The following is a 26,437-nucleotide window of genomic DNA, read 5'->3' on the forward strand; positions in this document are numbered from 1 at the left end:
TATAGGTGCATTGAATAACAATGCCAGAAACAATGGCAGTTGGTTTTGGCCTCAGTTCACTCATAAATAACAAAGGGATGCTGGATAGAAAGCTACCTGTGTTGTTTCCAGTATTGGTCTCATGATGGCTTAGGTTTGAATTCCCATAGAGATTATTCTTTTGATGCATTTAAGGTAGGTTGAAAGATAGCTATATAACCACTGGACTGGAGTCTGGTCGAGTGGGTAACACTCTTGCTTCCGGAACCATATACTTCTTCCTGCAGCAGGGATCCCGGTTTGTTCCCGGCATGAGCCCTAGACACTTCTGCACCCTCTACTCGGTCTCCCTGCTTCTGCACCCTCTACTCGGTCTCCCTGCTTCTGTTGCCTCTACTCGGTCTCCCTGCTTCTGTTGCCTCTACTCGGTCTCCCTGCTTCTGCTCCCTCTACTCGGTCTCCCTGCTTCTGCACCCTCTACTCGGTCTCCCTGCTTCTGCACCCTCTACTCGGTCTCCCTGCTTCTGCACCCTCTACTCGGTCTCCCTGCTTCTGTTGCCTCTACTCGGTCTCCCTGCTTCTGTTGCCTCTACTCGGTCTCCCTGCTTCTGTTGCCTCTACTCGGTCTCCCTGCTTCTGTTGCCTCTACTCGGTCTCCCTGCTTCTGTTGCCTCTACTCGGTCTCCCTGCTTCTGTTGCCTCTACTCGGTCTCCCTGCTTCTATCCTGGAATGTTGATCGACCATTGTATGCCCATGTGTGTCTGTGGGTTATACCTTAGGCAAGGTGTATTTGGGTAGCTTCATGGGTGTGAAGACTTCCCGCTTGGCTGACACGTAGTAGATTGGACGCCCACCAGTTGACACCTGCAGGTCATGAAACCATTGAATGAAAACACATTCAAGATATACGACCCATCAAGCGTACTACATACTAAAGCCCTGATTAATATAACCTGTTATAATACATTTCCAATAAACGTATTACATGGTCTCTCTCGCACACACACACCCCCCTTTGGATTACATCAATAAAACACGTTTATCAGTAAAACGCACCAATCCCAAAAATACATAATAGCCTTAAAATAAACACTTAACCTGTTAGGGCTAGGGGGCAGCATTTGCACGTCTGGATAAAAAAAATGTACCCGATTTAATCTGGTTACTAATCCTACCCAGTAACTAGAATATGCATATACTTATTATATATGGATAGAAAACACTCTAAAGTTTCTAAAACTGTTTGAATGGTGTCTGTGAGTATAACAGAACTCATTTGGCAGGCAAAACCCTGAGACATTTTCTGACAGGAAGTGGATACCTGATGTGTTGTATTGACTTTCAACCTATCCCATTGAAAAACACAGGGGCTGAGGAATATTTTGGCACTTCCTATTGCTTCCACTAGATGTCACCAGCCTTTACAAAGTGTTTTGAGTCTTCTGGAGGGAGATCTGACCGAACAAGAGCCATGGAACGATGATGTCCCATTAGACACCTGGCGCGCGAGTTCATGTTGGGTACCCTCGTTCCAATACGTTATAAAAGAGTATGCATTCGTCCACCTTGAATATTATTCATGTTCTGGTTAAAAAAGGCCCTAATGATTCATGCTATACAACGTTTGACATGTTTGAACGAACGTAAATATATTTTTTCCCCTCGTTCATGACGAGAAGTCCGGCTGGCTTAGATCATGTGCTAACAAGACGGAGATTTTTGGACATAAATGATGAGCTTTTTTTAACAAAACTACATTCGTTATGGACCTGTGATACCTGGAAGTGACATCTGAGGAAGAGAATCAAAGGTAATGGATTATTTACATAGTATTTTCGCAAAGTGTGATTTCCCAGTAAGGTTATTTTTAAATCTGGCAAGTTGATTGCGTTCAAGAGATGTAAATCTATAATTCTTTAAATGACAATATAATATTTTACCAATGTTTTCTAATTTTAATTATTTAATTTGTGACGCTGACTTGACTGCCGGTTATTGGAGGGAAACGATTTCCTCAACATCAATGCCATAGTAAAACGCTGTTTTTGGATATAAATATGAACTTGATAGAACTAAAAATGCATGCATTGTCTAACATAATGTCCTAGGAGTGTCATCTGATGGAGATTGTAAAAGGTTAGTGCATCATTTTAGCTGGTTTTATGGTTTTGGTGACCCTGTCTTTGACTTGACAAAACATTACACACAACTCTTGTAAATGTACTGTCCTAACATACTCTAAATTTATGCTTTCGCCGTAAAACCTTTTTGAAATCGTAAAACGTGGTTAGATTAAGGAGATGTTTATCTTTCAAAGGGTGTAAAATAGTTGTATGTTTGAAAAATTAGAATTAGAAAAATTTATTTGGATTCAAATTTGCCGCTCTTGAAATGCACCTGCTGTTGATGGAGTGCACCACGGGTGGCACGCTAGCGTCCCACCTAGCCCATAGAGGTTAAGAGTAAAATGATCTTCAACATTTCTGATAATCCTATTACATGTTCTCTTACACACAAACCTCTGTTCTGGTTCAAGTCAGATATGGGCAATTACCTACCTGGACAAACACATACTCGTCTTGCACCACAAGGGAATTGGGGTCAATGTAGCCAGGGAACGGCTTGCCCTTATTGGCCTCGGTGCAGTTCTGCAGCTTGCAGGTGACGTACAGCGCCTCTGCACACAAGGAGAGAAGAAACCGCAGCCATTGAACCAATGATCATATTAGCCAATGGGGGACAGGCAGCCTTCACCGCGAGCCAGCCTTCCATCAGGTGTCTCACATTAATTGCATCAATAAAGTGGCGAGCAAAAAGCGAGGGGAAAGCAGATGGTGGACCAGGGAGGACAATTGCTTTCTTTCCCTTCAACAGCGGTGTGAGGTGGGGAGCGAGGTGTGGGACTGGCTGTCCCTGTGTGTTAGGCTTCAGCTAACTATGTTGTCTGGTTTACACAGTGAGCCGCGTGACCAATGGTGATGGCCATACAGGGGCAAGGCTTGCACTGTCACAAGGGTGTCTGTATCTGTGGTGGCTGCTAACTGGGGGTGATTCTGCCACTCCGGCCAAAAGGGTGGTTGTTTGCTTTCTGTCAGGGATTAGAGGGAAGTTTCTATTTTTGTCTATTGAGTTGAGGACCGGGGAGAATACCCCTTAAGTTTTGAGAGATGTATCCCCAGTACAATGGCGTAGATTAACTATGAGGTTACCTCCATATCTGTATCAACCTTTTGACGTTAGGATACATATAACATGTTCATGACAGAGTAGAAAAATATCAACTGTGAATTGGTATTGTATCATGCATATTGCGTCACTGTATCAGGTAGATCCATTCAAATGTTCCATTATGTTCTGCCAAACCACAGACAGCTGGCCATTGGGTTTCCATCCATTCCATTGACATTCAGAATGTTGAGCATCCGGATCACTCTGGTTTTAAAGGCATTCTAATATATGCATTACTTTTCTCAATTGTCATTGTGTGTCCCCCACGCCTTTAAATCGTGTGGCTCATAGCCCTTCATACCCTCTCAATCCCTTTCCACTTTAGTTCAAGGCTCATGGTACAGTAGAGACACCGGAAAAATTGAGGAACAGAGCAGGAACTCTGAAACTTGAATTACTCACGTCCTTCAGAGATGATGGTTTCCAGGTGAATTAAGCCCGGTTCTTTGTCTAAACCCGTTTTTGACCTGCGAGGGAAAAGACACATTTCTTTCAGGTACATCACTATTCTTTAGCAAGGAAAGACAGAAGGATATCACTGATGCTACCGAGCCTATACGTACCTTCTTATCCATGACATTGCTTGTCAGATAAATTCAGAACAGAGGGGAAATGACAACCAGAATGACAATTGCCAGAAACTTCAAGGGCCCAGGCTATACCCCTGTGGAACACCTCAAAAGGTTGTACAATGAGGTAAAAAGGAAAACTTCCTCAGGTGTTGCATGTGATGTTACCGTGTTCAAGGCAAAACCTTACAAAACTGCCCTTACTTTCCTGACAGATTGATGGGGCATCATTAGTAAGAGGGAAAGTAATTGATTTGCTTGCTCAGAACACCCGCAGACACGGTGCAGCTACACAAAATCATTACAGGCCTGAAATATTTACTTAAAGGAAATCAGAGGGATATCTTCATAGAGCAAAGGAGACAGCACACAAAGGGAAAGGATGTCACGCACAGAGCCCACCCCCCGATCTTAAATATGGCAGTTTTTGTCAGTATTGTTGATTTCCCAGATAAAATGCATCATCTCTAGTTCTCCCTCATTTGCTCTTCTACGGGTGAACAACCATTCTTTAAGCTCACCTATTTCAAGTCTCAGACTGTACTAGAGGGTGAGTTTGAACCTACAGCATCTACAATGTGAGAAGATGTAAGGGGCAGTAATAATGATTTGACGTTTCATTAGCTGTGATGTTGTCTCCCTTGAGACTAGTGGTAAAAATTAGGAGAAGGATTGTCATGAGACGGAGCTCTTGCCTCACATAAACTCAGAGAGGATGTGATCTATAGATGTGATCCAGATTCTAGATGAAAATCTGCTCACGACTGGCAGGTTGACATTTTTTGGGGACGAGTCCTGTCCTCGAGTCAGAACTGAGCGATTTCCACTTGATGGGCCAGCTGCAAAGTCAAAATTGGCTATATTGTAATTTAATGTTAGGGTTAGGCATCAGGGTTAGCAGTGTGGTTAAGGTTAGGGTTAGATTTAAAATCTGATTTTATGAATTTGTGGCTGTGCTAGCGAACACTCTGCAAAGCTGCCTCTAGAACAAGATTCATGACGAAACATGTTAACCTGCTCACAACTGTGCCTTTTCTTTTCAACTACAATGGTCTGAGTCAGAAAGGAAGTTTCCCAAAACCTTATTAACAGGGTTCACACAGTCCTAAAAATACATCTCACTCACTCAAGGAGTGCAGAAGCAAACCCTCTAGGCATCCTCCTCCCAGAACTGCCTAGCTTGTTACCACTGACAGTTTCTCACGAATTTACTCAACAAAAGCTTTTTTTATACATCCGACTTAAGCCAGTTGTGTTAAAAATGACTGGATTTGACAGTTCGTGTCTGGCCAGCTACGTGGGACCAGCTACGAAGTAGAACAGATGGAGAACAGAGGAGGATAACAAGAAACGAAACAGTAAAAGGAAGATCAAATCCCTGCAGAATATAGATAGAAGACAAGAGCATTCTCATGGGGTGGATTTGACTGACACGGTCAAGTAAGGTCATGCTTTCGAAAGACCTAGGGCTATATGGTTCAAACAGAAGATCAAATCAAACTACAATGCTCTTATTATCAAGTATTATCAAGGACTGCTGTATCCCATGACAGAAAAGTAAAAAACAAAAGAATAATATATTTTTTGCAGTATTAATTGTACAAGGTAATTCATGCATATCCAAATCCATTTAACGCCCTCAAATTAACATTCCAAACGTAACTCCAAAACCTTGCATATAACCTTGCTTTAGGAATAACATTGAACAGGACCCTCCAGAGCTCCAACAGGTCCAACTGAAATCACAAAACTCATCCAAAATCCAACTCATGTGTTGACTACTCTGTCTGTTCACATTCCCTTGTTCACTAGCCACGCTCGACCAAACGAAGACCACATCGTTAGCTGCATTCCAAATGCTGAACCATTCAGCATAGTGAGTTCACTAACAAGCCCTAACGGGCCGCTGCATTCGTTAGAAGTCTGAACCTCTTTGGAGTGTCAGTACCTTGCTATCTCATGTTGAGAAAGAACAGGCGCAGACTCATCAATAATGTAATGCAAAGAAGAGGATTCACTCTGGCATATATCCTTCCATTAAGAATGTGGAAAGACCAAAAAGGATTTCAATGTATAGTTAGTCTCGACATTAGGAAAGACAGGAAGAAGGTTATAGGTTGCTGTGCTTACCAGTAGAATCGATTGGGGGCCACCCTCTCATGGACAAGTTGCCACCTCCTTCCAAACTCCACCGAGCTGTACAGCTGTGGGGACAAAGCCGATGGGAATTACATACTGTATTCAGTCAGACAAGACAGATTAAATGAATACTGTAAAATAAACATTCAACACAAACCCTAAAAGTCCAGATATAGTTTAGCATTTTCCCATTACAGTCAATGTGATACAATATGAGCATAACTCGTTATATAATTAGTCCTGTTCACTTCACAAATAATGCAATCATGCAATTACTTCTACTTCCGTAGGAAAAATTGCTCTCAAGTTCATTTACATTCTTGAGAAGCTATATTACCTACATGGCACAAGAGGGCAACAAAAATGTGCCTCAGAAGAATCACCAGAACAGGGCTGAAGCTGAGGACACGATCTGTCAATTCTCCACACATTCCTTCCATGTGAAAACCCCACACACATTCCTATGTTAAATATGAAGCTGTTAAAGGGATTGAGTATGGTGAGGGTGTCATTGTACTGGAGATATGGCTACATACTCCTAACAAGGCTAGAGAACAGCGGGGGGGGGCTGATGTGTGTGCGTGTGTGTGTTGGGGAGCCTAGCAGGGGAGCCGCGGCACAGCCCGTGGTCCCAATGTGAGCATTGTTTCACTAGTCAGCACTTCGGTAGGTTGCTGAGATATCCCAATCTCTACTGAGAGCTGCTACACAGAGATGGTTCACACACACAGAGAGATATCACAGTCTCTATCGGTAGATGGTATGAGCCGAGGGGGGATTCTTTCAAGAAACAGGAAAGCTTATTTGGGGAAGGAAGCATGGTACAATTGAATATCCTGAATAAGCATGGAATAAATGCCTTTTGTTTGCAGCTTCTTTCACTATTTATAGTGGAGTCAGTATTTGTTTTTCTTACTAACTGGTTACTGTGAACTATCCAAGGTAATTGGATAGAATAATGTCAATATTGGGCTTTGTTTTTTGTTTGTTGTTTTCTGAGCTTAATGTGTTTACTGCTGTCCAGCCAATGAGGAGAGAATGGTCAAGTTGTGAAAGTTTGTATGTGTTACTTTTTTTTTTTTTTTTACAAAAACAGCTGCGACAGCTAAACCAAATTATGTATTAGTTTACTGATTACAGCAGAGAAGTCAACGAGGCGTAAGACTATTTAATTGTTTTAGTTTGTGGACTTTTTCCATTTTAAACGTGAGCGATCAAGCATAACATGTAAACAGTAATTTATTAACGGCCGACTGAATGGTGATACTGTTTGTTTATATTTCTTTATTTTTTTAAATTGTAGTTATTTACTCTTTCCTGAAGGGTGTCAAGGCCTCAGTTAACAGACCTCCATATCAGCACATTTTCATTCAAATAATCCCCTTGACAATTATTGTTATTCAATTGATAATCATGTTTATCAAACTAATCCGAACCACTATTAATGCCAAGCTGAATTGCAGGCATTTGAACTGTAGTGAATTGATATTCCATTACGTAAGGTCTTTACACAATAGTCTTCAAAGGACACCAGTGACGGCCAACCATTAAGGTATTCAGTCCACAACACATACGAATACCATTTGTAACATCATTAACCATTCCATAACATTAGATCAGGTTGAACATGCTACTATGCATGTACTGTACTGCACTGCACTGCATATGTACTATACAGTCTGTTCCTTCCATACCATATGTGCCATATAAAATATCTACCTATGAGCATATGCTATTCTGGCCACAGAACATGGTCAATATATTTCTATGTCAATACATGGCAGTGGAAAATGTGAAAAATGCTATTTGAACTGAGCTATGACTTTCATTAGGAACAGAGTTAAATTAAACAGATGCAAGAAGAAGGGGTAGAGAGGCAGGAAATCACTCTGGCTAATTAGCTAACCCCCACACTGAGGTTGTGTCTCAAATTGCACCCTATTCCCTAGTTAGTGCAATCATTTTAACCAGGGCCCATATGGATCTGGTCAAAAGTAGTGCATCATATAGGGAATAGGGTGCCATTTGAGAGACATGCAGTGTTAGCACTTAGTCAGGCAAGTCGGAGAGGAAGGAGAGTGAGAGGGATTTGTACATTGAAATACAGACTGGCTAGAGAGCCAGTTTCTCAATCTAGGAAATGCCAAGGAGGAATAGCTCCAAGGCACCATAGAGAGTAAATAAAGAGAAGGGGAAAGACGGGAGCAGGAGAGAAAGGGAGGGAGGGAGACGAGGGGAGGGTGTGAGAGATTGAGAGCGAGAGAGAGCGAGATTAAAATAGACAGAGATAGGCAGAGATAGAAAGAGAAAAGTCAAGACAGTAGTGAGGGTGTATAGAGCCTAGCATATATATACACACACACACGGCCAGGTGCATCCTATAACAACAGCAAAAAAACCTCCCGAAGTACAATAAGCATCTCCCCTGGAAAAAGTATTATTATTATTTATCAGATGTGAAACATTAGGCCCAAATTGCTCTGGCTGCAAGCAAGGCATTTTATTAATGGTAATGGTCATTCTCAAAATGGCTATATATCGCAGGTCTGGAATATATCTTTTGCATAATAACCTTCTCTCTTATCTCAGTAGTTCACCAACAATTACCATCACAAGACAGTGTCTCATGTATTAGATGATTATTTACTCGATAAAAATATGCACTTCATTCCCTTAGACTCCGATATCAATTAATTATAAGCACAATGTTTATATGTTTGTCTGATTCATCGAGCTTAAATGGGGATATGAAATCCCTGAGTCATGGAGAAAAGGTATTAGTCAAACCATTGGTCTAAGGGTACATAATACACGTTTAACCTTTGTGAAGGTGCTTATGATTGTTTATCGGGGTTCACCTCTGTTGGTTTTGCTTTCTCATCAAGTTATTGGAAGGAATGCCGGGACTACATTTAACGGACGAGGAGTTTAAAGGGAAATCTACTTCTTATTCATCATCTCCAGCACCACCCCAACATTAACATATGTGAAAATGGCGCATTTCTATGTTTTGTAGTAAAAACAATAGAGAAAGATTAGTCTTTCCAAAGACATCAACCAATTAGTAGAGAATTAGTAGTCAATGCCTACTCACAATTGGTCAGAATCACACGATGCACATCTTCCTCTAAATTTTTTTTACTACCAAACATTTGTCAAATATGTTGATGTTGGGTGTGGTGCTGGAGATGATGAATTTGAAGTTTAAAAATTGTGAAGTTTCCTTTTAAGGGACTTCGGTATTGGTCCTCAAAAGTCCCCATACAGCAAAAGAAAGTCCTCATGTAGGGCCATCTGTAGGAATCTATGAAATATATGAAGTATGTTGAGTGTATGGCACTATACAGTGCATTTGGAAAGTATTCAGACCCTTTCCCTTTTTCCAAATTTTATTATGTTACAGCCTTATTCTAAAATGGATACAACAATTTCTTTCCCCTCAATCAATCTACACACAATACCCCATAATGACAAAGCTGAAAAACATCCCCACAGCATGATGCTGCCACCACCATGCTTCACCGTAGAGAGATTGGGAAACTAGTCAGGATTGATGGAAAGATGAACGGAGCAAAGTACAGAGAGATCCTTGATGAAAACCTGTTCCAGAGCGCTCAGGACCACAGACTGGGGCGAAGGTTCACCTTCCAGCAGGACAACGACCCGAAGCACACAGCCAAGACAACGCAGGAGTGGCTTCGGAAAAGTCTCTGAATGTCCTTGAGTGGCCCAGCCAGAGCTTGGACTTGAACCCGATAAAACATCTCTGGACCTGAAAATAGATGTGCAGCAACACTCTCCATCCAACCTGACAGAGTTTGAGGATCTACAGAGGAAAATGGGAAAAACTCCCCAAATACAGGTGTGCCAAGGGTGTAGCGTCATACCCAAGAAGAATCAAGGCTGTAATCGCTGCCAAAGGTGCTTCAACAAAGTACTGACTAAAGGGACTGAATACTTATGTAAATGTGATATGTTGTTTTTTAATACATTTGCAAAAATATCTAAAAACCTGTTTTTGCTTTGTCGTTATGGAGTATTGTGTGTAGATTGATGAGGTAAAAAACTATTTAATCAATTTTAGAATAAGGCTGTAACGTAACAAAATGTGGAAAAAGTCAAGGAGCCTGAATACATTCTGAATGCACTGATATGGAGTATATGGCTCTATATACGGCTTTGGTCTCAGCCACAAGAACTGAATTAATTAAAGTATGAGCAAATCAGTTTGAGCAAGTTATGACTAATGGACTTTGCCACTCAGTTGAACTTAACATATTATTTTTTATATATTTTTTTTGTAAACGTTTTAGCAGACACTCTTATCCAGAGCAACTTTCAGTAGTGAATGCATACATTTTATACATTTTTTCCCCTGTACTGGTCCCCCGTGGGAATCGAACCCACAACCCTTTTTTTCCCGTACTGGTCCCCCGTGGGAATCGAACCCACAACCCTGGCGTTGCAAACACCATGCTCTACCAACTGAGCCACACGGGACCAATATTACACAGTCTAGTGTCGTTATGTCAACAATCATCAACCCACTGTGTGAATGCTACTCGCTTTCAGGAAAGTTCAGGGCTACATTCAGGACTACTTTTAGCTTACATCCACAGACACCAATGAAGTCTCTAATTCGTCTAATCTCTCGCTCTCCCTTTGTCATATCTGAATATGAGTAATGAGTCAGACAATAACCTCTCGCCATGGTTACGCCACTCAATCACCGGCAGAGAAAATAGTCCAACTGATGCTGCCTCACCCCTCACCCTCACCCTCCACCTGACTCATAACAGCTCACCTTGTTTTGATGTCTGACAGAGGGCAAAACCGACAGAAGACAGAAAGCCTCTGATGACAAAAGAGACAGTAGCTAGCTACCAGATACAGTAGTTAAGTGATCTCTCTGTGTGTGTGTGTGTTTTCTAGAAGTCCCTCAATCTAGGACATGCAAATAATGAGGAGAAATAGCTCTAAGGGCCCACTGCAAGAGAAATGAAGGAAAGGGAGTAGGGGAGAGGGAGTGAGGAAGGAATGGAGGGAGGTAGAGAGGTTGCCTGACGACTCAAACTGAATTCTTCCGCTGCTCGTCTAAGACTGCCATCATTGAAGCCATTTGTCGTGACGTCAAAATGAGGGGTGTTGTACAAAACAAAGTCATCAGTGATAGGATCATTTCTAACCAATCAGGTTATCAAAGCCAGTATTCAAACCCACTGCTTTACCCACGTGTGTTCTGGCTCAACCCATAGTCTTCTGGGACCAATCAAAATGTTTAGAATTTGTTTGCATTCAAGAAATCGTCGGGGGAGGTACTTGTATTCAGACTCATTGCGGAGAATGAACTAACACTCGTGGGCGTGGCGTAGCATTTACAGTGAGGGAAAAAAGTATTTGATCCCCTGCTGATTTTGTACGTTTGCCCAGGCGCACCGGTTTGTGTCAAGAACGGCAACGCTGCAGGGTTTTTCATGCTCAACAGTTTCCTGTGTGTAGCAAGAATGGTCCATCTCTCAAAGGACATCCAGCCAACTTGACAACTGTGGGAAACTTTGGAGTCAACATGGGCTGGCATCCCTGTAGAATGCTTTCGACACCTTGTAGAGTCAATACCCTGACATTGCTTCAACTCAATATTAGTAAGCTATTCTTAATGTTTTCTACACCCGGTGTATATGCATGGCCAGGTGCATCTTATAACTACAGCCAAACACCTCCCAAGGTACACTAAGTACCTCAGGAAAAAAAAGAGAAACATTAATTATTTATCAGATGTGAAACATTAGGCCCAAATTGCTCTGGCTGCAAGCAAGGCATTTATTAATGGTAATGGTCATTCTCAAAATTGCTATAAATCGCAGGTCTGGAATATATCTTTTACATATTACCATCTCTTGCCTCAGTAGTTCATCGGTAATTACCATCATCAGACAGCGTCTCATATATTAGATGGTTATTTATTCTTAAAACATATGCACTTCATTCCCATGGACTAGAATGTTGATGATTAATCGCCACATTTTTTATACCTTTGATGCCTTGCCTGAAAATACTGTAGGGGATATCAAATCCCTGAGTCATGGAGAAAAGGAATTAGTCAAACGCTCGGTCTAAGGGAATCTAACACACGTTTAACCTTTATTAAAGGTGCTTATGACTGTTTATCGGGGTTCACCTCTGTTGGTTTTGCTTTCTCCTAAAGTTATTGGAAGGGATGCCGGGCCTACATTTAACGGATGAGGAGCTTAAGGGACTTAGGGATTCGTCCTCTGAAGTCCCCAAACTGCACCGGAAAATCCTCATGTAGGGCCACCTGAGCCACATATACAGTAGGACTCTATGAAGAATGTGGAGTATATTGAGTGTATGGCACTATTTTGGGGAAATATGGGGACTATTGAGTATACAGTATGGCACTATATATGGAGTATGGCTCCATATACAGCAATATGTAGTAGATTGAATATATGGCCCTACAGTTGAAGTCGGAAGTTTACATACACCTTAGCCAAATACATTTAAACTCAGTTTTTCACAATTCCTGACATTTAATCCTAGTAAAAATTCCCTGTCTTAGGTCAGTTAGGATCACCACTTTATTTTAAGAATGTGAAATGTCAGAATAATAGTAGAGAATGATTTATTTCAGCTTTTATACATCTTTCATCACATTCCCAGTGGGTCAGAAGTTTACATACACTCAATTAGTATTTGGTAGCATTGCCTTTAAATTGTTTAACTTGGGTCAAACGTTTCTGGTAGCCTTCCACAAGCTTCCCACAATAAGTTGGGTGAATTTTGGCCCATTCCTCCTGACAGAGCTGGTGTAACTGAGTCAGGTTTCTAGGCCTCCTTGCTCGCACAGGCTTTTTCAGTTCTGCCATCAAATTTTCTATAGGATTGAGGTCAGGGCTTTGTTATGGCCACTCCAATACCTTGACTTTGTTGTCCTTAAGCCATTTTGCCACAACTTTGGAAGTATGCTTGGGGTCATTGTCCATTTGGAAGACCCATTTGCGACCAAGCTTTAACTTCCTGACTGATGTTGTTTCAATATATCCACATACTTTTCCCTCCTCGTGATGCCATCTATTTGGTGAAGTGCACCAGTTGCTCCTGCAGCAAAGCACCCCCACAACATGATACTGCCACCCCCGTGCTTTACGGTTAGGATGGTGTTCTTCGGCATCCCCCTTTTTCCTCCAAATATAACGATGGTCATTATGGCCAAACAGTTCTATTTTTGTTTCATCAGACCAGAGGATATTTCTCCAAAAAGTACAATCTTTGTCCCCATGTGCAGTTGCAAACCGTAGTCCGGCGGTTTTGGAGTAGTGGCTTCTTCCTTGCTGAGCGGCCTTTCATGTCATGTCGACATAGGGCTCGTTTTACTGTGGATATTGATACTTTGTACCAGTTTCCTCCATCATCTTTACCAGGTCCTTTGCTGTTCTGGGATTGATATGCACTTTTCGCCCCAAAGTACATTCATCTCTGGGAGACAGAACGTGTCTCCTTCCTGAGCGGTATGGCGACTGCACGGTCCCATGGTGTTTATACTTGCGTACTATTGTTTGTACAGATGACCGTGGTACTTTCAGGCGTTTGGAAATTGCTCCAAGGATGAACCAGACTTGTGGAGGTCTACAATTTTTTTCTGAGGTCTTGGCTGATTTCTTTTGATTTTCCCATGATCTCAAGCAAAGAGGCACTGAGTTTGAAGGTAGGCCTTGAAATACATCCACAGGTACACCTCCAATTGACTCAAATGTTGTCAATTAGCCTCTCAGAAGCTTCTAAAGCCATGACATAATTTTCTGGAATTTTCCAAGCTGTTTAAAAGGCACAGTCAACTTAGTGTATGTAAACTTCTGACACAGTGAATTATAAGTGAAATAATCTGTCTGTAAAAAAATTGTTGGAAAAATTGTGTCATGCACAATGTAGATGTCCTAAATTACTTGTCAAAACTCTAGTTTGTTAACAATAAATTTGTGGAATGGTTGAAAAACGAGTTTTAATGACTCCAACCTAAGTGTATGTAAACTTCCGACTTCAACTGTATGTATGGAGTATATGCCTCTAGTCTCAGACACAGAAACTGAATTTATTACATCGATGTAATATATTGTAGTTTAGACGAGTGGCAATCAACCTTAAAACCCACTCAGTTTCTTAGTTGAGGGCTATCATAAGTTTAAATCCACTGGATATGCTAATCACGTCCCGTCCCCCCGCCCCGGTAACGCACCTCACTCAACTGCAGACTAAATAGTCCCCAGATGATGCCACCACATCAATCACCCCACCGCCTGACTCAGAAGAATGGTCATTTACTTACCATAGTGAATCATTGTAATGTTTGTTTGTGTGTCAATTAATCCCTTACGGGATGGGTTGCCAATTGGCGATTTGACACTTAGAAAAAAAAAAAATCATAACAGCTCGTCTTGTTTTGATGTCTGACAGAGGGCAAAACCAACGAAAGACAGAAAGACTCTGATGACAAAAAGAGACTATAGCTAGCTACCAGATACAGTAGTTAAGTGATCTCTGTGTGTGCGCGTGTGTCAGTCAGTTCTCTCTCCTCCCTCTCCTCTTACCTTCTGGTCATGGCTGTAGGCAAGGATCCAGTCCTCCTGCTCAGGGTGGAAGAGCAGGCTGAGGATGTAGAAGCTGAGGCGGTACTTCTGATAGGTGGCTCCCTCATCGGAGCTGATCAGCAGGCTGCTTTCCACCTCTGGGTCAGTCAGAAGCATGATCTGAATGAGAGCAGACAGAAATATAATCAGAGCTAGCCATTGAGGGAGCTGGTCCTGGAAGACTGGGAAATATTATTGTTTGCTTGGGAGTGAGGCTTAGTTTGAATCAGTGTTGGATACAGATAACTCCGATTTAAATGGTATATATTTTGGTAATCCATGCTGTGAAGGCTCCTCAGAGGAGGAAGGGGAGGACCATCCTACTCAGTAAATATCTATTTTTTTTTAATTGTGTAACATTAAAACAGTTATCCTTTTTAGAAAAAACTATACCAAACATATTCACGTCACCAAATAATTAATTAAAACACACTGTTTTGCAATGAAGGTCTACAGCAGCCTCAACAGCACTCTATAGGGTAGCACCATGGTGTACTCGGTGGACAGCTAGTTTCCGTCCTCCTCTGGGTACAACGACTTCCATACAAAATCACCCCCTTCCATTGACTTACACATTAATTATGACAACTTCCGGAGGACGTCCGCCAACCTATCAGAGGTCTTGCAGCATGAACCGGCATGTTGTCCACCCAATCAATCAAAGGATCAGAGAAGAAATCTAGAACTGAAAGCATAATCTACAGCTAGCTAGCACTGCAGTGCACAAAATGTGGTGAGTAGTTGACTCAAAGAGAAAGACAATAGTTGAACAGTTTAACAAATTAATTTCTTTAAAAATGAAGCAGCAAGAGAGAGAGCTATATTTTGTTGTATTTTTTTTCACTTTCACTTAGATAGCGAATGCAGCTAGCTAAACTCCGCAATAAAAGAAAGTGTTACACCGAGGCCTGAAGCGGGATCGATTTGGAGGTGGAGGGTTCGTCATGGTCTGGGGCAGTGTGTTACAGCATCATCGGACTGAGCTTGTGGTCATTGCAGGCAATCTCAACACTGTGCGTTACAGGGAAGACATACTCCTCCCTCATGTGGTACCCTTCCTGCAGGCTCATCCTGACATGACCCTCCAGCATGACAATGCCACCATCCATACTGCTTGTTCTGTGCATGATTTCCTGCAAGACAGGAATGTCCGTGTTCTTCCAAGGCAAGCAACGAGCCGGGATCTCAATTCCATTGAGCATGTCTGGGACATGTTGGATCGGAGGGTGAGGGCTTGGGCCATTCCCCACAGAAATGTCCGGAAACTTGCAGGTGCCTTGGTGGAAGAGTGGGGTAACATCTCACAGCAAGAACGGCCAAATCTGGTGCAGTCCATGAGGGGGAGATGCACTGCAGTACTTAATGCAGCTGGTGGCCACACCAGATACTGACTGTTATTTTTGATTTTGACCCCCCCCCCCCTTTGTTCAGGGACACATTCCAATCTGTTAGTCTCATGTCTGTGGGACTTGTTAAGTTTATGTGTCTCAGTTGTTGAATCTTATGTTCATACAAATATTTACACATGTTAAGTTGATAGTGAGAGGACGTTTCTTTTTTTGCTGAGTTTAGTTTAGCCTACACAAACACCTGGCTCAAACAGAGAGGGATGCTATGTTAGCTAGCTGGCTATGGCTATCCAACACTGGAACTCTTCCAAGTCAAGGTAAGCTTTTGGTTTTATTAATGTATTGCTACCAGGGCCCATCGGTGTAACTGCTAAACTGCTTGCTGCCTGTACACTGTACTGCATGATTGTAGCAGGTTTACTAACACGTTAGTTCTAGTAACCTTGTTGACTATGACCTTAGCTAGTATTGTGACAATGATGTAGGCTGTGTGTCGCGGTTAGCGGTTATGATGATATGAAGGTTTGGCTTGGAAAGGTTTTTTCGCCTGGTCACAGACAGCTGATGTGTTGTGTACTGAAGTCCACAAGCGAAGGGAAAACGTGAGCGGAGGAGAGTGTGTAGATGCAAGAAAGAATTATACAATGAGCAAAATAATCATGCTGTTTGTATGTGGCTGCTATGAAAGTGAACTGTGTTTGCGTGTGATTAGGGTGTATTTATTCCGCCAATTATGTTGGAAAAACATTTCTTAAACAGAAGCAAACGTAATGAAACAGGGATAAACATACCTGAATAAAAACTATCGTTTGCAACTGTTGGACTAATGATTACACCCTAGATCAGCTAGATGCAGCGAAGAGTGTGCAAAGTATTGAATGTGTCACTGTCTGTCACCTTGATTTACTCAAATGTCTCTCTCAACCTTTGCAACCAAGTTCTAAACTTTTCATAGGTTAGATTGTAGCAACCTCATGAGGGGGGTAGGGAAAAATCTAGTATCATGTAGTAACCTAAACCGATCGATTGTACATTGAGCTGGTAACAGAAATAAGGCCATGCTCATCCTCCCTCATCTTAAACGTCACCGACCGCCAGTGAATCCATGTGATGGGCAGCTTGAGAGTTTGAAGTTGATTGAAAAAATATATATTATTATTAAATTAAATGATTTGATTATAAAGTCTACATTTAATAACAGATATGTCAGTAATTTGTGGTTCTAAATTGGCGTCTTTAGACTCACTGTCATCTCCTGCTTGTTAGACATCTCATTTATAAACCTGTGTTTCGCTCTGCTAGATCCTAATTATTGTTGTACAGACAGACTTTTAACACACCCTTTGCCTATCTTGTAGCGAGTGTGTATGGGTAACGCATTCAGATTTCTCTCCCTTTTTCTCCTGCTCTCTGTTCAGTCAGGCTTTGAAAGCTCTAATTTCCCACAAGCTTTGTTCTTTTCTTGGAGGTTCACAATTTTTTCCCTGTGATTGTGCCAAGAGAGAAAAAAACACATATATCAAAAGATATAATCAGCAGCAAATGTAATTGAATCAGTCATCCTGAACACTTACATAACCCCTTATCAGTAGCACAGTGGGAAGGAAGTGTGTGTGTGTGTGTGTGTGTGTGTGTGTGTGTGTGTATATGCGTTTCTCGAGTCACTATGTTAATAAAACCATGAACTGATTGGCACTTATCCTAACTCATCCATCCCAGTAGTGCCCACAGTTTCAGTGTCAGACAACGACTGAAACCTCCACAGTTTCAGTGTCAAGACATTATGGAACCCTCAAACCGTCGAAGTCTAGGAGTCTCCTCACACCACCATATTTCGGGAGTTCACCAACCCCAGCAAAACCACTGGTCGCATTACAGTAGCAAATTGTCATTAATGAAATCAGTTGTGCAGGGATCCCACCGCTATGGAACCATGCTGACTGGGTTATAGAGGATAGAGAAAAGGTTAACAGAGTAGGGAGACACAACCTTCAACCAACAACCCAAGGTGATTTAAACAGGTTTCCCCATTTGACAAATCTCCTAAGTTTCCCTGATTACCATCAATAGGGGTGGATTTGGGAATGGGGCATGAGGTAAAACGTCTAACACACTTCCAGCAGGCACCATTGGCTGTATAACATAGCAAGCTTGAGCAGGCGCGGCTGAGACTAAGTCATTTGTCAAACTATGCATGGTAATGGTAGCTATAGTGGGCCGACCCCAAACACAAGTTAATCAATCACAGTGAGCTAGCTAGCGTAGCACCAAACGTGATCCACATGCTGACCAATCCAATCAAATATCAAATGCAGCACCCAACACGGTTTATTTTTACATTCCATACACAATTAACAGTGTTTTAACTCTGGGCACTATTAAAACTTTGTCTGCTCCTATAAATATGGAAACAACACCCTATGGCGATACAGCCCTATTCTAGCCTAGCCTATGTAGGCTAATGCAGCTATTGTGAAGGGAGGATTATAAGCGGTTTCATGAATTCTGGAACACTCACATGACGACTTATTTCAATAATTTGTTGTTAGAATATGGAAATCGATATATCCTAGTGCGACGTGAAAATGGGTTAGGAAGATTCTGGTGAGCGTCTCGGGGATGTGGTTGTGTATCTGATTAGTTCCACTTATAACCTTCAGATGAGAGAGAAATGAGGGAAAGAGTTGGACAGATGTGGCAGTGAGGGAATGAATCCTGTAGGAGTTGTGTTGAATACTATATTCTGCTTCATAAGATGACATTAACCATGAGCAGTAAACAGGGCAATGAAGTTGCCAAGCATTCAGCTGTCATACTTTTATCTAAAAACTAATCTTCACTTAACATGGATAATATACGTTTAGCGTCAAACCTTTAGACCTATGTTATGACAGAGCTTTACCTTGTCATTTTACAAATTCATATAAAACTGTATAAACATTTCAACAACATCCTCATCATGCAAAATTATATGACTGTTTAGACATAGCTGTATCTTTAGATACGCTATCTTGGAGCTTCACCTCGTAATTTAACAGATTTATATTAAAAACTGCATAGAAATGTCAACATCCTCATCACATGACATTACGGTGTCATGTTTAGACAGGAAATGACAGACTGAACATGTTGACTCAATCAACTTTTCCAAGTGTAATTTCAAGGAACCATCTCACTCTGGTCAAAAAAACTCTGAAAATGCATATCCAAATGTTGCGTAATGTTATGCCGCCCAATTAAATCCTTCACTTTACCGGAGTTTTCTAAATAAGAGAAAAACTAAAAAGGAATCATGCTGACCCTGAAACTTTCTCCAGAGTTCCATGCTCTGTAATCCACACAAACGCTGGCATTTTGTTCATTTCGACACTTCACACTTTCCCCTGATGGAGCACGAGGAAAAGAGAGGGCATGCCTGAATTGCTACCATTGTGTGTGTGTACATGTGTGTGCACGCGCCAGTGTGTGTATATGTATGGGCATGTGCATGTATTTAGTTTATGAGGCCAAAGAGGTTCAAAATGACCAAAGGATAATGAAGCAGCCACCAACTGCAAGACGTTTAAGAAGTGTGCGAGGAATAACACAGTGAGTTAATAGTCGTGCAGCAGTAAATACTCAGTGATAGAATATTAATGAAATTAGGCCCATATTTTCCATTTCACTCCAGTCACAGTAATTGGATTTTGAAGCATCTCTCTAAATCCAAGCGTAACACAGTCGGTGCACAAGCGACAAATATACTCTCTTTGCATTATAGGAAGTTCAAATGGCAAGATTTCAAGGAAATTCATGGAGAAGAGTGGAGGGAAAGTAGAACTCACTAAATTGTAGCTCCTAACAACAGACACCCACTTTTAGGCTGACATGTTGCTACTAGTTTGACTACCCAGACGTGATTATGAGAGTTTGAATGGGCAACATGGCAGATGTTACTTCCTGTAAACCAGCAGCAGGTGCGTTTGCTGTTGAACAGAAAACAATAGGAGTTTCTTGTTCGCTCATGTCATAGATGGACTGTCGGTGACCAGTAAGTGAACTCCTCAGACAAAAAGGTCAGTCTCGACTGTCTCTTTAGCCTTGTAGAGATGTCTGAAGAGCAGCACAGTAGTGTAGAAGCCATGAATCAGCCACCATCTAGTGGCCCATGTCAAAATTACACAATACCCAACATAACTAGACCTAGGGTCTTCAACCTTTTCTTGCCAAGGGACCCCCCTCCCAGGCAAATCAGCGACCCAGGAACCACCATCATACGTTAGAAAAAACGTTTTTCTGTCACGTCTTGTCTTATCAGGTGAATGATAAATGGCAAGGAGAAGTAATTCATATATTTGGTATAGTTTTTATACATTTTGACTTCCCCACATTATAATTGGAAGAGGAAGTGTAACTCCAAACACATTTTGGCTAAGAGCACTGGTGTAGCGCAGTTTCTCTGGTCCCCCGCAAAGTCTAATGCGTCAGCCCCTCAGTATAGACTTCCGATCGCTGTCCGTGGTTCTGAAGTTGCAACGTATATGTGGCTGCCTATCGATAGGATTCAGATTGGTGCTAGTGCTTGTAGTAGCCTATAGCTTTGCTTTATTGGATACATGTTTTGTTTTTTTGGGTGGTCCTTTTCTCATGTTAAGCCTAACATGTATGTTTCACTAAGCTATAGGCCTACAGTGTTGCAATGCTGCTATTTAGAATGCTGACTGGTTGCAATTAGGTATTTACTTGCTGGGTAATTAAAGTAGGACATTCAAACATTGCAGATTGTAAAATGCATGTTCTATGCAACAACATACTAATCAGTAACCAATGTATGTTTTTAATAGGATACAACTGTCCTGTAGACCTATAGCCTACCTTTGCTGTCCACACGCTCTCGCACAGCTTGGGTAGAACGTTCATGCTGCGAAAAACCAGTCTATTAATGCCAATGATCAAAACAATAGCTTTCTAGGGATTGTTTCATTATGCAGACAATGCAGTCTAGCCTACTAGCCTATCTATAGCTATATACAGTATTTAGCATGGTAGCCTATTTATATTACACACTGAAACTCAGACTCCACACTGTGGGCTATCCGTCTCATCACTCGTAGGCTAAACAATGTTCACAGAAAGGGGGGGGTCTCAGGCACTAGCGGGGCCCGGGCAGTGAGGTCTCAGTCTGGACTGGCAGGCTGCTAGTGCTTGCTGCTGCATAGCTAGGCCTACTAGCTTCCACCTGGTGTTTCGTTTCACTGCGTTTTTGTGCACCAGTTGGTCTTGCCTTTTGTTCATCCATCTTGAACAATGCACTCACTCTCCATCCGAGTCTGACCTGATTCACCGAACTTTTTTGAACTGTTGATAGCCAATTAGGTGAGGAGTCCGAGGCTGGCTGCCTCCGGCGCTGCTGAGAAATAGGCTAATTAGATGCATGACAACTATATTGTCTGACTAACCTACTGCCATGTAGTCGCTCTGGATAAGAGCGTCTGCTAAATGACGTAAATGTAAATGTAGTTGGACAACAAACACGTCGCTTGCTACATGTGGAAATTAAAAAATGAGGGTTACTGTGAAAATGATTAAAAACATGAATTCAATTTAGACATAGGTGCGAGTTGACGAGCTAATCAGCCCCCAGAGGGGGGGGGGTTCCGCTACACCAGTGGCTAAGAGCAGCTGTTCAAACAAAGGTTAGCCATGTGTTGGCAAAACAGCATGTCCGAGTTAAGAAAGCTTACCAGCAGACAGTGGCACTTGCTGCACTGGTAGCCTATAACGCAGGTGCTTTTCAAAGCCTATGTCAGATACTCAAGTGAGTGTAATTGGCTCCAATGAGTGTAACTTGCTCAATATTAAGAGTTGAGAAATAAAGTTGACATCATTAGAAATAAGACAATATCCTATTTTCTACTGTAGGTATGTAATTTTAAAATGTGTTCATTCTGTTTCTAGCGATGTTCATAAAATATATATTTTCGCGGACCCCCAGAGTTTTAAAATAACAACTTCCTCTGTTTAAAACTTAACAATTTGGCAGAGTTCTGCATCACCTGGTCAGATAGTCCAATTTATATTTTGAGTTAATGCGATTCCAAAATGTGTCCAAAAACAGAAGAAACCTCCCCAGCAAATAAGTTAGAGTTTGATGGATAGGAAGTTTATGGGTTTTTCCCATGGGGAAAATCATGAATAGAAACCATCCAACTTGGCAGGAGAAAAGGCAGCAAGATCATATTGCGTAAATCTTTTAAGACATAATGCTCTTGAACTACAGTAAATCTGAATGTACATATCGACTGTGAGTGAAATGTTCCAATATTCACATGGACATTCTATATTAATGTCTTAAGAATGTATCTTAATAATGCTATTACAACTGAGTTAATTGTCCACAGTGCATTTTAATTACGGGCAGAATTGCTTCATTTCCTTTGTATGCCTATCTGGAAGTAATAAAAATGGCCTCCTCTTTCCTTTGTAAGAAATCTCAGTCTAACACACTAAGACCTAGGAAAGATAATACATCTTTAATGAAAAGCCCTACAATGCCTTGGAGAGATCATTTCTGCCTAATGGACTTCAGTCTCTTCATCTGCTAATACAATGTACTGTACTTGCGCTTACTAAAGATCTACCCTAGGCGTTATTTAGCAGTTGCTGCTTTGAACCCATGGCATAACCTATTTATGGAGAACATGTTAGCAATAGAAAGGGATTGAATGGGTTTAATAACTACAGGGTTATGTTCATTTAGGGCAGGTTTTAAAATGTTTTTACAAAGGAAAACTAAAATGAGCATTTCTTAGTGGACAGGTCCAGGTAGTCTCTTCCTCTGTTTCAGTCCGTTTTTGTCCAGTTAAACACAATCCAGGTCTTGCTTTGGATGGGAGACCGAGTAGATGCCCAATTGAGGCTACGGGCAAAAGGGCAATCAAGCAGGGACAAGGTCTGGCATGGGAAAAGAAGTGAAGTCTTCATAGGAGGGTAATAAAAATGTCAGCCGGGAGACTTGGGATGCTTCGGGCAAAGGTCTCACCAAAGTGAAATGAGGGCCAAGCGGGAGGAAGAGAAAGAGGGACATTGAACAAGTGAGAACACACTACAGAAAATGGTGCATGGATCATCTTTTTGGATTTCTAGTCAGAGGCGCTGTATCATTATTACCTTGTCATTAGTTCACCTCTTCATTTCACCCGAATTTGATCACTCCCTTAAAACTTTGTCTTGTCTTTTGCATACACTATTACAGCTCTCTATTCTGGACTACATAATGAGTTCTTCTCTTTCTTTTTCCTTCCCTGATGGAGTCCACCAGCCAACCAGGAGTTGCAACACTTTGAACTCTCCTTATTAAACACAAGTACTGTCTCTTGAGCCCAGGCATTTGAAGTCTAGACTAATTGACTATCTCCTTGACATTTCCACTGCACTCCGGCCCAGACCTCACCAACACTAACATTGCATCTTCACACTGACGGTAATTGGGGCTTTATGACTCCCATTCTAGCCCCTACCACCCAACACACACACACACACACAAAAACAAATTGGAAGACTTGGTGGAGTGTTGTGTACAACAAGCACATCTAATCGGGGATTGATGGATAATATTAAGCATATTAATGATAATACTGTTTGCGTTGCCTCTAGAATTAAACAAATATGTAAATTATATTTTTTGGAGTGCAGACCCTCTCCACTGCATCACATAATGAGGTCATACAAGGAAGGCACGCAACAAAGTTTGAGGTAGGTCTACTTAAAGGGCAAGGAAGCATGCTGTTTTGCCACACCCTTGATTTTGTTTCGTCACAAACAATCACGATACGTGGAACATTAATAAATCAGAAGGGAATGTAAGAATAATTGCACGTGGCGTCATGCGATGCGATCTGTTTGAGATTATGGAAGCACTCCAAGGGCTTCTCCCTCCCTCCGTCTTTCTCCGCCTCTCTCTCAGCCTGCTCATGGGCCTTAGTGTTCTTGCCTCGCTCTCATTTGTAGATTGTGCCTTAGGGCTGACAGATGTTCTATATATTTTTCCACCGTTAGGTTATTCGCTTCCATCACATTTACCACCACATGCACAGATACTCCCTTCCTTCATCCAGAGCATGGCTAACTCGCCTCGACTCAGATCACGACTGTATTGTCTCCCATAAAGAACAGTGAGATGAGTAACCACTCCCATGCTAGTGTTTACCTCCACCAGCTGAAGGATGGTGAGGAACAGGTAAATTGCACCATGCTAAACTATCATGCTAGAGCCAGTTGGGTCCCATGGCAGTTCCAGTTGCTAGCACGCTAAACTAACATACTAGTGCTAGCTGGCTCCCATGGTAGATCCACGTCCCTGTTTTGCTTTTGGAGTGTTCCTGTATTAGGGATGTATCCTGCATACAGAAGTTATCACACCATGTGTTGCAGCTAGCTAATCATCCATTATAGCTATTAAGACAGATGTTTGCAGTTAATGATATCCTTGCATACGGAGTTTAGCATTCATATTAAATAATCACGTGTTGTAACCTTGGCGTGTTATCTTACAGTCAAGGCTGAAAGTAAGACTTTAAGTGATGGGAGTGGAGCTGCTTTATAATCAAATCAAAGTTTATTTGTCACGTGCGCCAAATACAAAGTGTAGACCTTACAGTGAAATGCTTACTTACAGGCTCTAACCAATAGGAGGGTGGAAAAAAGGTATGTGTGTCCGTAAGTAAAGAAATAAAACAACAGTAAAAAGACATTTGAAAATAAGAGTAGCAAGGCTATATACAGACACTGGTTAGTCAATTTACTGATGTATGAGGTTAGTACTAAAATGACATCTGGAATTGTTTAAAGATGCTAATATGATGGACCATTTAGCTATTTGATTTAACATTTTAGGAGCCCTTTAGGTATCCCAAAAAATATTGTAATTTTTTTTAAATAAAAAATATTGAATTTGTTGTTTGCTACTATAGTCTATAGAAAAACATTCATAAATGTCCCAAAAAAGTCAAAAAATAAATCATAAGGAAAAAGGTTTCAAAGTGTCTGTCCTATAGCACAGAAAAACAAAAATGTATGAAATGTATGCATTCACTACTGTAAGTCGCTCTGGATAAGAGCGTCTGCTAAATGACTAAAATGTAAATGTAAAATGTCTATATCTGGGTAATATAAGAAAGCTCCGGGAATATTTTAGTTTTTTTGGACACATACTTAATAACCCCTTATGTTTTTTTTTCACAAAGCAACCTCCACTCAATTACATGGGTTACCTTCGATGAGTCCTGTGACACTTGTGGGGGTTGTAGAGCAAAACGAAGAACACCATCGTGTTTGTGAGATTCTCCCCTTTCCAGAGGTTATTGACCAAACCGTTCGGATGCTACAGATGTTTTCGTGAGAAGACCGATTTTCGGGATGTCTCATGGTCTGACAAATACCGCTGTAGCTCGGTCACCTTCCACCGCAGATGCAGCCAATATCTCTAGCTTAAACTGACAGATTTTAATGGGGATTTTTTTATTATGTTACTTAGATTGACGCATTGGTACGTGAATAGACACTTAAAGATTTGAACCAGTGTGCTACAGCAGGAAAATAATCCTGCAGCAACATGAAATGTGGATTATGTGGATTATAATTAATGGACATTTTTTAGTGGGGGTTGAACATGGAATACACTAGAAGTTTGCATTTCCTGCAGTGCAGGGAAATTCTCAGCAACAAACGAGTGATCAAATGAAGATCCTACATCTGTACGTACCCTCATTTGTACTTCTTTGGGAAGTGATGGGAACATTTGTAAAGAGTTTGTCTTTACTACTTTGAGGACATTAAAAATAAATGTGCACTTAAATACGTGCTTGTTCCAAAAAGAGTGGCAATGAATGCAAGTATTTGAACTCTGTAGTGGGAGAGATCTCATCTGAAGCAAATTCATATTCCACCCACCTGCCTGTTGATGCTGTCTGAGCTGGACAGAGGCTGTCATTGTTTTGGAGCACAACACACACACACACACACACACACACACACACACACACACACACACACACACACACACACACATACACACACACACACACAGAAATAATTAAGGCCTTCGCCTGAAACATTTGTGCCGATGACTGCTGCTTTAGTCAATATGTTCATGAGAGGAAGCATTCTTCAGTATTTTCCATAAGCGCCGGCCGTCGGCTAAATAGCCGATAACACTCATTGTAAGCCGGCTACTTTTTCCACTTCATAAATTAACTAGGCATTTTTTCATTTAAAAGTTTCAATTAAATAGTCAGAAAAGTCCATATAGCCCTCTGCCACTAAAATGAATGATATGCATCTTCTAGTGATCTATTGATAGGACAGACGCCTGTCAGTCTTTCGCATGAGTCGGGGAGCATAGGCTATTTACTGTGCTTTGATTGATTACTGAACAGTAAGTGTTGACTAGTTTATAAAAGGTTTCGAATTGACTGAATAAAGTCAATCTCCTATGTCCCTTTGCTATTCATAAATCATACAATGTAGTTATGTCCATGGTATCGCATC

At 41.4% G+C, this 26,437-nt stretch overlaps 1 protein-coding gene across 2 annotated transcripts in view; it reads right to left on the minus strand.

Moving 5' to 3' along the window:
* LOC106564712 (VPS10 domain-containing receptor SorCS1) overlaps positions 1-26,437 on the minus strand; it is a 157,557-nt gene that overhangs the window by 42,120 nt on the left and 89,000 nt on the right. For both annotated transcript variants that reach the window (XR_006757943.1, XM_045691193.1), the window contains exons 4-8: positions 14,523-14,681; positions 5,908-5,981; positions 3,611-3,675; positions 2,539-2,657; positions 755-844 (exon numbers count right to left, since the gene is read on the minus strand). Coding sequence is in view for 1 of the 2 variants with exons in the window: in XM_045691193.1 (XP_045547149.1) it covers positions 755-844; positions 2,539-2,657; positions 3,611-3,675; positions 5,908-5,981; positions 14,523-14,681 (507 nt within the window). In the remaining variant the exon portion in view is untranslated. The remainder of the gene's footprint in view (positions 1-754; positions 845-2,538; positions 2,658-3,610; positions 3,676-5,907; positions 5,982-14,522; positions 14,682-26,437) is intronic.

The sequence above is a fragment of the Salmo salar genome, chromosome ssa12, assembly GCF_905237065.1.
Source record: "Salmo salar chromosome ssa12, Ssal_v3.1, whole genome shotgun sequence".
Lineage (NCBI taxonomy): Eukaryota > Metazoa > Chordata > Actinopteri > Salmoniformes > Salmonidae > Salmo > Salmo salar.